We start from the raw sequence: 12,886 nt of genomic DNA, 5'->3' as shown, positions 1-12,886 counted from the left end.
TCACTGTATACTGAACAAACACAGGTCAGCAGTTTGTACATGCAGCTAGTTTGCAGTTCCACATTCTGTCTGGGGAGTTGCAGAGTTTGTGCATGTAATTACGTGGCTTAAAGAAATACAAAGAGCTGGTATTTATTGTCACCTGTAGGGTTCAGAATTAACATTATATCAAGGCGAAATGGGACACTTTGTGCTGCTCCAGACAGACATTCTGAGAAACCCCAGGCACTCACACTGGGAAACTTCTTCACAAGCACAAGGCCTATATATATTTTTTTTTTTTAAAAAGTAAAATTTTGCAGAATCAGAATCTGCCAAGGAGGCCGGATAATACCTAGATGGGAGTGGCCAGGAGTAGGACACCCCAACCTAGTCCAAAAAGCACTTGTGGCTTTTACCCACACAAAGCTTCAGCCCTAGAAAAGCCAGACTGAAGGCTCCAGCATCGGATTTGGATGGGCAACATACCTTTCCTCATATGAGTAGCCATGCTGAAGTCAATGGAACAGCCCACATGCCTAGAGACTAACTGCATAAGTAAGGGTCTGCTCTTGCAGACCCCGATTGCAGTTTGGTTGCAGAGTCAGTTGCTGTCATATTTAGACATGAACTTGGAGCAAGACTAAATTTAAGACATTTTAGTGACTCAAGTCATTTTTCAACCAGTGAAACTCCAAACTAGCAATTAGAGCAGGGGACTGGGAGTCAGACTTCCTAGATTCTACACTGAATTCTGCCATTGGCTCAGTGAGAGATCTTGGGTAAGTCACCTCCCCCTGACCCTGCTCAGGGCCTCAGTTTCCCCATTGCTAAAAAAAAAAGGATTTGTTGTGAAGCTTAATACTTTTAAAATGCTTGGGGGTGTGTAGATGAAAGATCCAGGAGAAGGGCTAATTATGTATTTTCTAGAGTTCCCAAATTAGGTTGTTTTTACTGGCATGAGCATCACACATGTGGACAGTAGGGATGTGCATTAACACATACTTTAAAGAAAGTGCGTGTGTAAGATTTAATGGATGTTAACAAGAATAGCTAATAGGACTACACCACTGCATACATTTCTATCGGTCCAAGGATATTGAAGGGACAAGGTGGATGAGGTAATATCTTTTACTGGACCAACTTGTGCTGGTGAGAGAGACAAGCTTTCCAGTTTACACAGAGCTCTTCTCTTCCGGTCTAGGAAAGGTACTCCGAGTGTCACAGCTAAATACAAGGTGGAACAGATTGTTGAGCTTAAGCAGTTAACACATATGTCAAGGGACCACTTAAGGTTAAGTGGCGTGTTGACACCCCTCCAGTCAAAGAGGGAAAAAGATGGGGGGGAGGCAGCTGGGGGTCATTGTTAGTGGGTTACAGGTTGTTGTAACAAGCCATAAATCCAGTGTGTCTATTCAGTCCCTGATTTTTAGAGTCTAGCTAAATTATGAATTCAAGCTCCTAAGCTCATCTGTTGAAGGTGTTGTGGAGGTTTCTTCTGAGGATGAGGGGAGAGAGAGAGAGAGAGAGAGAGAATGATAGTTTTGTAAAAAGTGTTCACCCACAAGTGACAGGGTGTTTTTCTCTTATCATTATCCCCATGTTAATCACTGCACTCTGGAATGAGCTGTCTGGGGTAAACATCTTTAACGGTCCCTTGAAAGAGATGTTAACTACTCATGCTAAACTCTTTTCAGCCCTGTATTTAGTCCACCCTGTATCTGTTTACACTATGGACCTTACAGCGGCACTGGTGTAGCTGCATGATCTCCCGTGTAGCCGCATGATCTCAATGTAGAGAGAGAGCTCTCCCATTGACATAATTAAACCACCCCCAACGAGCAGCGGTAGCTATGGCAGCGGGAAAGCACCTCCCACCCACATAGCGCTGTCCACACCGGCACTTTTGTTGGTGTAACTTATGTCACTCAGAGGGGTGTTTTCCACACGTAAATTATACTGACAAAAATGCTAGTGTAGACATAGCCTCACCTACCTTGTCTCTCTAATAGAGATAGAAGAATACAGCTGCCTTCACACTGATTCATAGAAATGGAAAAGCCCCATTAGGTTACCTAATCCATCTCCTGCCATTGGAGAATTGTTCTCTTCGGTATATTCTCTATTACACACTGGAGAATAGCTGCACAAATTCAAAACGTGAGCTATCCAGATAATTATTAACAGATCATTTAAACTCACACAAAACATCCCCAGTAATTGAATTGGATATAAAAAATAAATTAAATTCACACAGCTAGATACACAAGGGTTTGATGGTTTCTTTAGAGACCTTGAAGTCTGAGGATGGGGAGGTGCCTGAGAAAGAGATTATTAGCAGACTCTCTGAAAGGTTTTTGTGGTTTGTTACAGCTAACCAAGGAGAAAAAGCAAACTGAACTCTCCTGAAATGGACAAGTTGCAGCTGTCGGTCCACTGGTCAGAAGGGGGCTATTGTTTTGGATTTTCTTTGGCTGAGTAAAACAAAACAAAGAAAATACACTACTGTATATATTCACAAACAGCGATGCCATGCCTGACTGCCCCTTGTGCAATGTAGAACAGGTCTGCTCACCTGCTATGGGAGACCCCTGCAGCTCAAAGCCATAGTGTGGCAAGTGGCTCCATCAGTGATGAATTGCCCAACTTTGATCAGTTCCTATACCAGCCTTTGCCCCCCCCTTACCTCATCTGCTCTACAGCTATATACAAACACACACAAACCCGCATTGTTTCCCAACCTGGTTACAAACATGGTTCCAATCTGTAGTATTGACTGGATTGTAACCATAGCCCATAGCTTTATAGGTACTTGAGACAGATTTTGCCCAGGTAAGGATTACAGGTTTGGGTCATTTGATTAGAGGCCAAATTATAATCTCATGTACAGTGTAAATCTGGAGTAGCCCCATTGAAGTCAATGGAGTCACACCAGTGTAAATCTGTTGCAATAGAGATCAGAATGTGGGTGTATATTTACAACCACTCGCTTGAGAGCACTTCATGATGTCTTAAACGATGAATGAAGAGAGAGGGCTGAAATGCCCTTTTAAAGGAATAGCCAGCCAGGGTGCAGACCTGCTGAGTAATGTATAAAAACAAACAAGACCAAAGGAGCGAGTGTTCAGATTACTCAGAACCCAGAGTAAACTCTCTTTTTCAAGCCAAATGCTGGCATCGGTCTCTTCAAAACAAACCCTGTGGAGTGCAGAAAGCAGCAGGTTTGCCTGGCCTCCGTGCATGGCCCTCCCCTTAGATAGGGGACAAGGGCCCAGGAGACCACAGAGACTGGAGCAGGGAGCTGCTCAGTGGCACAGTTCTGGAGGGCAAGCCATCACAGAGAGCCAGACCCCCTGTCAGGAGGGAAATGCCTCCCTCACCCCCCCCCCCGGTAGTCTCTTTAAGCCCCCAATTAAAGCTGCCCCAAGGGACATGCATTTCCGGTACTGGGGTTTTCTTTCCTGGATTGGTGTTGATTTTGGGAAACGCAAGGATGCAAATAGCTCATGAATAAAACCCACAGACAAGGGGGCTTCAAAGAGCCTCCGGGAAGCTGCAGCCGAACAGACAAGGACAGAGGTTTCCATCATCTCCTCTGGGAGGCAGAGAACAAACACGCAAACAGGAAGGGCCCCGTAGTATGGTAACACAGCTATTTATGCCTTCAAAGCACTCAGTGACCAGCTCTCTAGTGAGCTGTCCCAACCCCCAGCGAAGGAAAGGTCCATATCCTTAACCCTATTTTGAAGATGGGGAAATTGAGGCAGACAGCCACGTGTGATACTTATACAAAGGGGGGACTGCCATCTAACTAGCGATGCCCTCACAGAGGTGACCTTAACAGAAACGTTCTGGGCTCATCAGAAGATTTCTCAGTGGAGTTAAAACGAAGGGATACCCACTGGGCAGTTGGATCTCAGGAGCTACCGATAGGCTGCTGAGGACAAAAAGCTATCTCTACAGGCACTACGAGAACCTGGAGGCAACATCAGGAAACCCTCCCAGGCTGAAGCTTCCTCACTGCCAGAACCATTAGCTCATGGTGCTGGGAGAGGATCCAAAATATTGGGTTTGTCTTTGCTTACCCACCTCTCTCTCAGAAACCCTTCGGCTCCACCGTGCCTCCCCCATCAACCTCAAGCTCCAGGACAGCTAAGATCACCGCTAATTGTGTTCACTGCGGTGGAAATTCTGCACACTCAGCACTCCAGGGCTCAGTTACTCCAGCCATCATTACAGCTGGCCCCCTGGCATCACTTACTGCTGAACGCTGCAGAGACAAGGGCATGGCTTTGATGGTTAGCAAGGCACAAAGGTGGATCTCTAGAGATCCTGTAGGGCTTGAGTATCCTCTGGAAGGGGGTGGGGACCCTCCACTCCTATTAAAGTCAATGGGAGCTGAAACCACTCACAACCCTGCAGGATTTGGCTCACATAGATGTCACACAATATCCCAATATGCTTAGGGTTAAATAATCCATCTTCAGGAGAGAACAGCTGAGGAAGGGGGAAAATAAGACACAGAAAAAATATGTTTAGATTTGGCAGAATCAGTGAGGGGACATGGGGAGACTGGTCCAGACTTCCATGAGCTGCAGAGCAGAAGGCTCTTTCGCCAGCTGTGGCCAGAATGGATGAACAGAAAACATGAAGCTGTCGCTAGAGCAGCAGAGGATGGAGCAGAGTGAGATCCAGCCCATGAGGTCAGCAAACCCACGGAGAGTTTAAAACCCCCTCACCCTGGGCAGTTTTGACCTAGAACCTGAGAATGAGCAGGGAGCCAAAGGGGCCGTGTATACAAGACACACAGTGCAAATGACTTCTGAGCACCACAGGAGAGCAGCACAGAGTCTGTCGATGGCTCAGCCACCCTCAATAGCCCAGAGTGGGAGCTCCTTTTCGGAATTCTTTGCCAACCTTAGATTTTTTCCTGAAGCGAGGAGTTCCCGCTATACAGAGTCTCAGTTTAAAATAATAAATTTTTTAAAAAAGCACAAGAAGAATTTGGAAGCACAGAGTTACATGAAAAAGTTCTCCAAAGCACCACTTTCTATGCCTGGCAAAGGCTGGCATGTGCAGCAGGCATGACTGCCACTGCACCCAACTAAACAGTGTTAGCAAGTGACCAGGAGCCCAAGGGCTGCTCTTAGTTTACACAACCTGGATCAAATTGCAGCACAGCCACCACAGCACCCTACACCTTGAGCTAAGCAGCTACTGAAGAGCAGGATGCCGTGGCGAATGTGTGCAGGTAGCTCTTTGCTCACTATCAATACACAGCATTGGTGTTTCGCAGGGAAAGTTGATATATTAGAGGGCCACAGAGAAAGCAAAGCTGCATGCTTGGGACAGCAGTGTGGTAGAAGGAGATTCTCCCATGAATGACTGTGCACACTGAAGGGATATTGTGGCCTGTGATTTGTGTTCCCCAATAGGTTTTTTCGAGCCCAGCTGAGAGCAGGATAAGGGTATTTTCTCAGCCGAGACCAGCCCTTCCCTTTCCGCTCATTGCGGAATGCCATCAGAAGAATCAGGTGCAGCGTCAAGGTCGTGGATTTCCTATCAGCTTAACCCTTCCTGTACTGGAGAGGACAAGCCAGCTTATAAACTTAACCAGGAAAAAAACCCCCAAACAAAACCAAGACACCGTACAGTCTTGGACGCATGCGGAGATTTCTGATTGGCGGTCATTGATGTCACGCAGGTTTATAGACAACAGATCTGGGCATTTCCAAGTCTGCATTCAATTTCTGGACACAGTGCCTGCTCAGGGGACAGGGATTGGGATTGGTGGTGTGTGTGGTAGCTTCTATTCCTGACTAGAGCAAGTCCTAAGCAGGTTTCAAGCCCGTGCTGTGCCTCAGTTTCCCACTCTGTAAAATGATACTAGGTCGCTACAAAGTACCAGCAATGAAATTCAAGCCCCTTGAAATGAGATGTCACATTTTGGTTTATTTCATTGAAATTTTACCAAAAACTTGCAAAGTTCCAGGATTTTAAAAGTTCAAAAATCCAGAAGCACCCCCCACCAGACACACACACTAGTCGAACCTTCCTTCCTAATGAATTACCAGGATGTCTCCCTGCTGTTCTGACTCTTTATTAGCAAAAGACATTTGGTGTCACCCAGCAGTTGGGTTTACTGCGGTTCTGCTTTCAGGACCGAGTGTGTGAAAACAATGCTGTTGGAGGAAGAAAACCCATGGCATTTGTAAAATTTCTAATTGCAAAATTCATTACAGCAAAGATTAATTTTCACATCAGACTATATGAAACATCAATAGTCTCACTTATTTCCAGCAGAAGTCTGCCTTTTTTTTTTTTTTTTTGCAACAAATGTTATGAAAAGCAAAATGTTGGGGCCACAGAGTGACTCAGAACTAAACTGCAAATACAGGGGAGTGAGAGGGTTGGGTTGGTGAACCTTCTTAAATAATACACTTATTTATTTTCACACAGTGCTGGGCAAGCCTTTCCTAGTGCCTAGAGGGAAGGATAAGGTTTAAATGAAAAGCGCTTTGAGCTCCTTGGCTGGAAGATGCTACAGAAGGGCAAAAAGATTTTAGTACTGTAAGTGGATGAAAGCCAATGCAGTCTCTTTGGCCTCATGTGGGTATCCACCAGTCCCAGGTGGCGTGGATGAGCTCTGCTCATCAGACTTTTTGCAAGCTTGATGGGGTAGCGCATGGAGCTGTTTATTCATGCCATGTTCCAGCGCGGCTGGGTTTGCGTCATCTACTGCAGCTGAACAACAGAGTCAGAGGGCCTTGACGCGAACAGAGTGATCATTCTGGAGAGTAGCATTTCCAGGTTACAGTGAGCTCTGGAAACTGGGCACCGTTTCCACACCACACTTTATGCAGGACAGCCCTCTGAGTGATAAGTGGCCTGCCCTGCAATAGCCTGAGGAGTGTGGAACAAAACAGATATCCATTGCCAGCAAATAGTAAAGTGCACAGGCCTGCTCATGGCTTTTCCCCAACCCAAGTAGTCACCCTCTACTGATGTGAGGAGGCTGGCAACGTGCAGGATGGTATCACTCCAGATATCCAGACTGAGGTGCTGGGGAGGGAACCCAGTCACTGGAGTCACAGCTGTTCCTCTTTTCCCAGGATGGTCCTTTCTGAAATTTATTTAAAACTCGTGCTCTAGCAAAAAGCACTCAGGACAGAAAACTTTGTCCTAATTAGAGATAAGCCTGAACCAGAACCCCAGATCTAAATACTGCCACACTTGGGGCTCCAATCACATCTCTAGTTACAACCTCCTCTGATCCAGCAGATGCAAAGTAAGGAGCAGATTATGACTTAGGGATCTGGAGCCAGAGGAGCTTGAACTCAGCACTGAGCAGAAGCTGAGCAGCAGGGCATGGCTAGTTGCTGCTGGCCACTCCTAGGGGTGGTATGTGCTGCCTTGTATGAGAGGATGATCAAGGATTCAGGAAACCTGGTGGGGCACTGGAAGGTGGAGTCCCTCCACGGAGGTGCAAGCCTAGCAGGAAGCAGGGCCAGCCTCATGGGTGGGCAATGCCGGCAACAGCTCAGAGCACTGTGACCAGGGGCACTATAGTCAAGAGCTGTGTTTCTCAAACTGGTGGGGTCCCAACCCAAAAGGGGGTCACAAGGCTATCGTAGGGGGTCAGTCGGGAGAGTGGCAGCTGGGCACCCAGCTCTGAAGGCAGCACTGCTGCCAGCAGCAGCGCAGAAGTAAGGGTGGCATGATATTGTAAAGATGGCACCAAAATATAAGCTTGCCCAGGGTGCCGTTTCCCCTAAAGCTAGGCCTGGAAGGAAGTCTTGTTTACAGAATGAGCTGCTGAAGTTATTGGAGATCCTGATGTCTGGGTGACGGTGGGCTCCTTGTTGCCTGCAGTTCCATTCACAGTGCCTGCCCAATTACCTTCATCTTCCCCTGGAATTGCTGCACTCCAGGCTGATGTTCTGTGGGTAGAGTAGTGGGGGGAAGGAGCATATGCAGCAATGGAAACCCACCCAAAAGGACGGGCTTCCATTGCTCTTCTCTGGTTTGCACTGAACTATAAAAAGCGGCTGCCTTTTAGTCCGGTTAGAATTGCAGTGGCTTAGTTTCCAGAGGAAGGAATGGCTGCAATGTGGGGGAGAGCTCTCCACTTGCCTTGGAAACCAACAGCTGGGCTGATACAATATTTCTCACCCCCTCACCCTCTCCACACGCCCTTCTGCAGGGCTGCATTTTAGTAGAGGCTGGGATTCCTGCAGCAGAATTTTAGGCAGCAGATCAAGTATGATCCAGGGTCCCTCCCTCCAAGCCAGTGCCTCCTTGTTCCTGTGGTGAGATGAAGTCAACTTTAGCCTTGGTGCATCTCTATTGGCATCAATGGATTTACACCAGGAGGAATTTGGCCCGAGAGCTGGAATTTTAGAGAAGCCAAAAAGTCAGGAAAGAGCAAGTAATGGCAAGAAGCAATGGGTCCACGAGGGCTGTATCCATAGCTGTCTAACACAATGCTCAGATTAGTTGCTTGTGCTGGCCTGTCTCTTGTTAAACTAAATGGCCCCCTCCCTACACCACTCATGGCTTGTTGCTAAAGGCTCAAAAACAGGAACTTGTCAACAAGGGAGATCAGTGCAAACACATGCGTGCACACTCAGAGCATTATTACACAAATCACAAGAGTTTTCAAGTTCCACTGCTCAGGAGCTTACAGGAGGGAGCAGGAAAGCTGGACCTTTCCCTGGGGACAAGAGTTTTCCCACACACCCTCACTTGCAAAGCATTTGGTTCACCTGGAGCATGAAATCCAGTAAGGCTAAGGGCCAGAGAAGCACTAAGCAGGGACAAGGGGCAGAGCATGTGTGACATGGAAGCAGCACTGGATGTGGCTAGAGGGCAGAACATAGGCAATGCAGGGGGGACATGACTTTTCTATCCAGGGTGAAGGACCCAGCAGTTAGGAAAGGGGAGCCCCAGGACACATCTGAAGTTTCTCTCCAGTCACTGATGCTCCTTCCAGAAACCACACAAAGCATGGAGGGCTCCCAGAGCCTGCAGCTGATAAACAGAAGGGCAGCAGGACGTTTAGATTAGCACAGAGCAGCCCGGGTGCCAATGGCAATTTATTGTAAACATGAAAGGAGAGAGTGCAATTGCTGCTGAAGTTACCATAGAAGGCACCTAGGAGAGAGAAGCAGCAAAGCAGAGCTCAGCACAGGCAGACCTCAGCCCCTACTTGGAGAGTCACAGCTGGTATACACTGAAGAGTCACATCGGCATAGCTATGTCTCGCAGTTAAACAGCCCTTAGCACAAGCCCCAGGATGAGGATGAGTCTGAGTCGGCTGGCCTGTGCCAGCCATGGCTGTCTAACTGCAGTGTAGACAGACCCTCAGAGTGCCCAACTGGAAACTCATCTTACTAGGGAACCCCCTTAGCAGGGAAATGCTGGCATTTCACAGACATATTCAGCCACATTTTTAAGGGGCCACTGATTTCGAATGTCTGTTCGGAGATGCCTGAGAATCAGGCCTTGGGTGTCTCAAGTTGCACACTCAGGATCAGTGGCCTCTTTTGGAGGCTGTGTGTATTAGCCCTTTAATTCCTTCGGTCCATTAGTTTGTTAATCTGCTGGTCACAGGAGTGCAAATGTTAACACCCAGCAAAGGGGATACAGTGGACTCCACTGAAATCCTCTGAAGTGAGGATGGGGAAAATTAACTCCTTTTTTTAAAATTCAAGCTGTGGCGTCACAAGCCCAAATAAAATGGCCACATACAAGGGGTTACAAGCACAGTACGGTGTCAGCTGCATACACCTCAACCCCTTCCTTTCCTGTGAGGTTAGGATTAGCCCCATTGCACAGGTGGGGAAACTGAGGCACGGAGCGGCAACATGACTCTTCCCCCAATTCCCAGAGGAAGTCAGTGGCAGAGCTTTCTGTAGTCTGATTCCCAATTCCCTGATCTGACTCCCTAGACAGACACATGGTCCAAGTGGCCAAGGAATGACCCTTGAGCACCATTCTCAGTACTGTCCTGAGCACCACACACCCAGCAAGGCTACCTCACCTGAGAGAGCACCCCGCCCCAGCTGTGAGAAGTAGTCCCAGCTCCTTTGCGGACTAGGACAGGTCCCTATGCCAGATGGCTGTGCAGCAGATAGGGTGACCTGAGTTAGTTAATGAAGGAGAGGGCTGTCAGCCTTCCCCCCAAGCCCCATCCTTCACGGTGGATAGGCAGTCAGCTCTGAACACTGAGCAACCTTGCAATGAAAAATAATAATAAATCCCAACACAAGTTTCCTCTGAGGAGACACCACCCATCCTTTTACATAAAGGGAAGGGAAACACTTGACCCTCAGAAGATTTGTCTGCTGCTAATGCAGGGCTCAATCCAGCTCAGAGCATTCCCACTTTTCACAGCAGAAGTGACCCCTTTGGGAGGCTCATTCTCCTAGTCTCTCCTTCATCCCACTGGCCCTGTACCAATGCTCTACAAAATGCTAACAGTGCTTACATTGGAGTCATCTTGCCTTTCTGGTCCAGGGATGCTCCTCCCAGATCTGAAAGTTGGGATCTTCATCACAAGTTGCTGGGTCAAGCAGGTTTATTTATAACTACAAATCAAAGCCATGTAGCTAAATGAGATTGGCTCCAGAGACAGATGCAGGAATGCATATACATAGAGGAGGTATGTATAGCACTTCCAGAAAGGAGCAACAACACTCCCATCTGAGAGCTACCCCTGCGGGTATCCTGGGTTAGGAAGCACCTTCCACAGATGGTCTCAGATGGCACTTCCCTCCTGGGCTGATTCAATCAATGCAGAAACACAATCCTATATTACACTTGAATGTAATTATTTTTCTTACTGTTCTTATTCATCCCTTAAATTCTTAAAACATTTAAAAACAAAACAAAAAAAGCTAGGCTACTTTCCATCATTAATTTCTCCCAGTTTGGACAGTGAAACATGGACCCTATAGTCACTAACTTTTGTTTCTAGTCAAGGTTGCTCTCAGCTTCTCCAGCACTAGAAGGATACTGTGATATTTGTGTTGCTGACACTAAAGGGGAAGGGTTATTAGTTAGAGCTGCTGGCTCTGTAATTGCCAAAAAGTTTCAAGGAAACATCTCTATTGATCTTAGGTTTTTGTTAAAAATACATACAGAGCTTGGGCCAAATCTTGAAGTCCTGCTCAGGCAAGAAATCCCTATTGACTGCAATGAAGATATTGTCTGAGTAACGCCTGATTTAAATCAGTTTAAAGAGCCTGAGGATTTGGCCCCGTTAGTCTGGGGACACATTGGGCTCCAACAGCCTCCCTGCAAATGGCTAAGCCGAGAAGGGGAGCTGGTTTACAACCCACCGCGCAGTGAGAATGTAGGGCCCGATCCTCCAACACGGTCACGCAGCTCTTGATCCGCGAGCAGCCCCCCGACCCCAGCGGGGCCACCCCCGCCAGCGAACGCCAACGCCCAGAGCACAACGCGCGTCGGCGCAGCGCCCCAGCCAGCACTGGGCCCAACAGCCCATCGCGGAAGGATCCGCCGCTGGGATTCGCGGGGCAGCACAAAGCACGTGTCTAGGAGCGCCAGGCCAGTGGGTGCCCAGGTGCCAGGCAGCGCCACCTGGCCGCAAGGACACTGCTCGGGTTTCCCAGCCGTGCCTGGGTCCCTCGGAAGCGCCTTAGCGACGGGAGACAAAGACACCGGGGCGGCTGCCGTGCCAAGCGCTCCAGCCCCCCTGCGGTAACAGCCTCCCCCACAGCGCTCTGGCTGCAACCCCTGCGGCCAGCCCGGGCGGGCGCTTGCTGCTGCCCCAAACACGCACGAGGTCCCCTGGGACGGGACCCAGCCTCTCAGCAGACCCTGGCGAGTCCCGCAAGCCGGGTGCTCCCGCACACAATGGGCGGCCGCCCCCCGCGGAGAGCAGCGGTGGGTGTGGCAAGGCCCTTTCGGGCCAGGGGGTGGCAGGGGATCGGACCCTGTGCTGGGTGCTTATGTCCTGGGCCTGCCCCTAAGTCCCGGGGGTTCTGCCCGGGCTGGGCAGCTCCGGGGCCGCAGGAGCGGTGCCGGGCGCACGCCGCGCTCAAAGCGAGGAGCGGGCAGCAGTCCCCAGCGCCGCGATCCCGCCGGCGGCTGGGCGCTAGGGACCGGAGCTGTTCCCGGGAGAACCCACCGCAGTGCCCAGACGGGGCACCTGCTCCCCGGCCCGGCCCGGCCTGACAGAGCCAGTGCCCGCAGCCCCCCGGCCCGGGCTAACGCACCCAGCCCGTGCGGGGCAGCACAGCCCCGAGCGAGCCGCGCTTACCACTCAGCCTGTCCATGCTGCCGGCGGGTGCACGGGCGCGAGGCGGCAGCGAGGGGTGCAGGGTCCCGACCTGGAGCGCCCGGTGTCCAGCCAGAGGATGCGCCTGTCTCGCCTGGCACAGAGACGTCAACCTTTAAACCAGCTGCCCCGCCCGCCCGCCCTGCGCTTCCCCGGCTAGGTGCGGGGTCTTAGCGCCCGCCCAGCCCGCCGCCGCACCAGCGGCACGGCCCTGCACTAGGCGCAGCGGGGAGGACACCTCTGCCGCCTCCTGCCCCTCCTCCCCCCCACATCTCCCCAGCCAGCCCCCGCCCAGCCACCTCTCCGGCCCCCATATTCCCCCAGCCAGACCCCACCCCACCCACTGCTCCTGCCCCCCAGCCAGCTCCCCCACCCCAGCCACCTCTCTGGCCCCCACATTCCCCCACCCCACCAACTGCTTCTGCCCCCCAGCCACCTCTCCGGCCCCCACATTCTCTCCATCCAGCCCCCACTCCAGCCACCTCTCCTGCCCTCCCCATCCAGCCCTCACCTCTCCACTGCTCCTGCCCACCTCTCTTGCCCCCCGCAGCCAGCCCCACACCCTCCCATACTTCTGCCTCCCAAGGTCCACCCCACAGCCAC

At 50.3% G+C, this 12,886-nt stretch overlaps 1 protein-coding gene across 5 annotated transcripts in view; it reads right to left on the bottom strand.

Moving 5' to 3' along the window:
* AFAP1L1 (actin filament associated protein 1 like 1) overlaps positions 1-12,397 on the bottom strand; it is a 55,202-nt gene extending 42,805 nt beyond the window's left edge. For 2 of the 5 annotated variants that reach the window (XM_048861770.2, XM_048861771.2), the window contains exon 1: positions 12,266-12,395. In XM_048861770.2, coding sequence (XP_048717727.2) covers positions 12,266-12,281 — 16 coding nt within the window. In that variant the 5' untranslated portion in view covers positions 12,282-12,395. Of the gene's footprint in view, positions 1-10,468; positions 10,569-12,265 lie in introns of all 5 variants that reach the window. The other 3 variants (XM_048861773.2, XM_075131347.1, XM_075131348.1) reach the window with 3 other exon arrangements.
* Positions 12,398-12,886: the final 489 nt, after the last annotated feature.

Source organism: Caretta caretta, chromosome 8 (genome assembly GCF_965140235.1).
Source record: "Caretta caretta isolate rCarCar2 chromosome 8, rCarCar1.hap1, whole genome shotgun sequence".
NCBI classification, from domain to species: domain Eukaryota; kingdom Metazoa; phylum Chordata; order Testudines; family Cheloniidae; genus Caretta; species Caretta caretta.
Note: the sequence above shows the minus strand (reverse complement) of the source record. Positions and strands in the feature narration are given on the sequence as shown.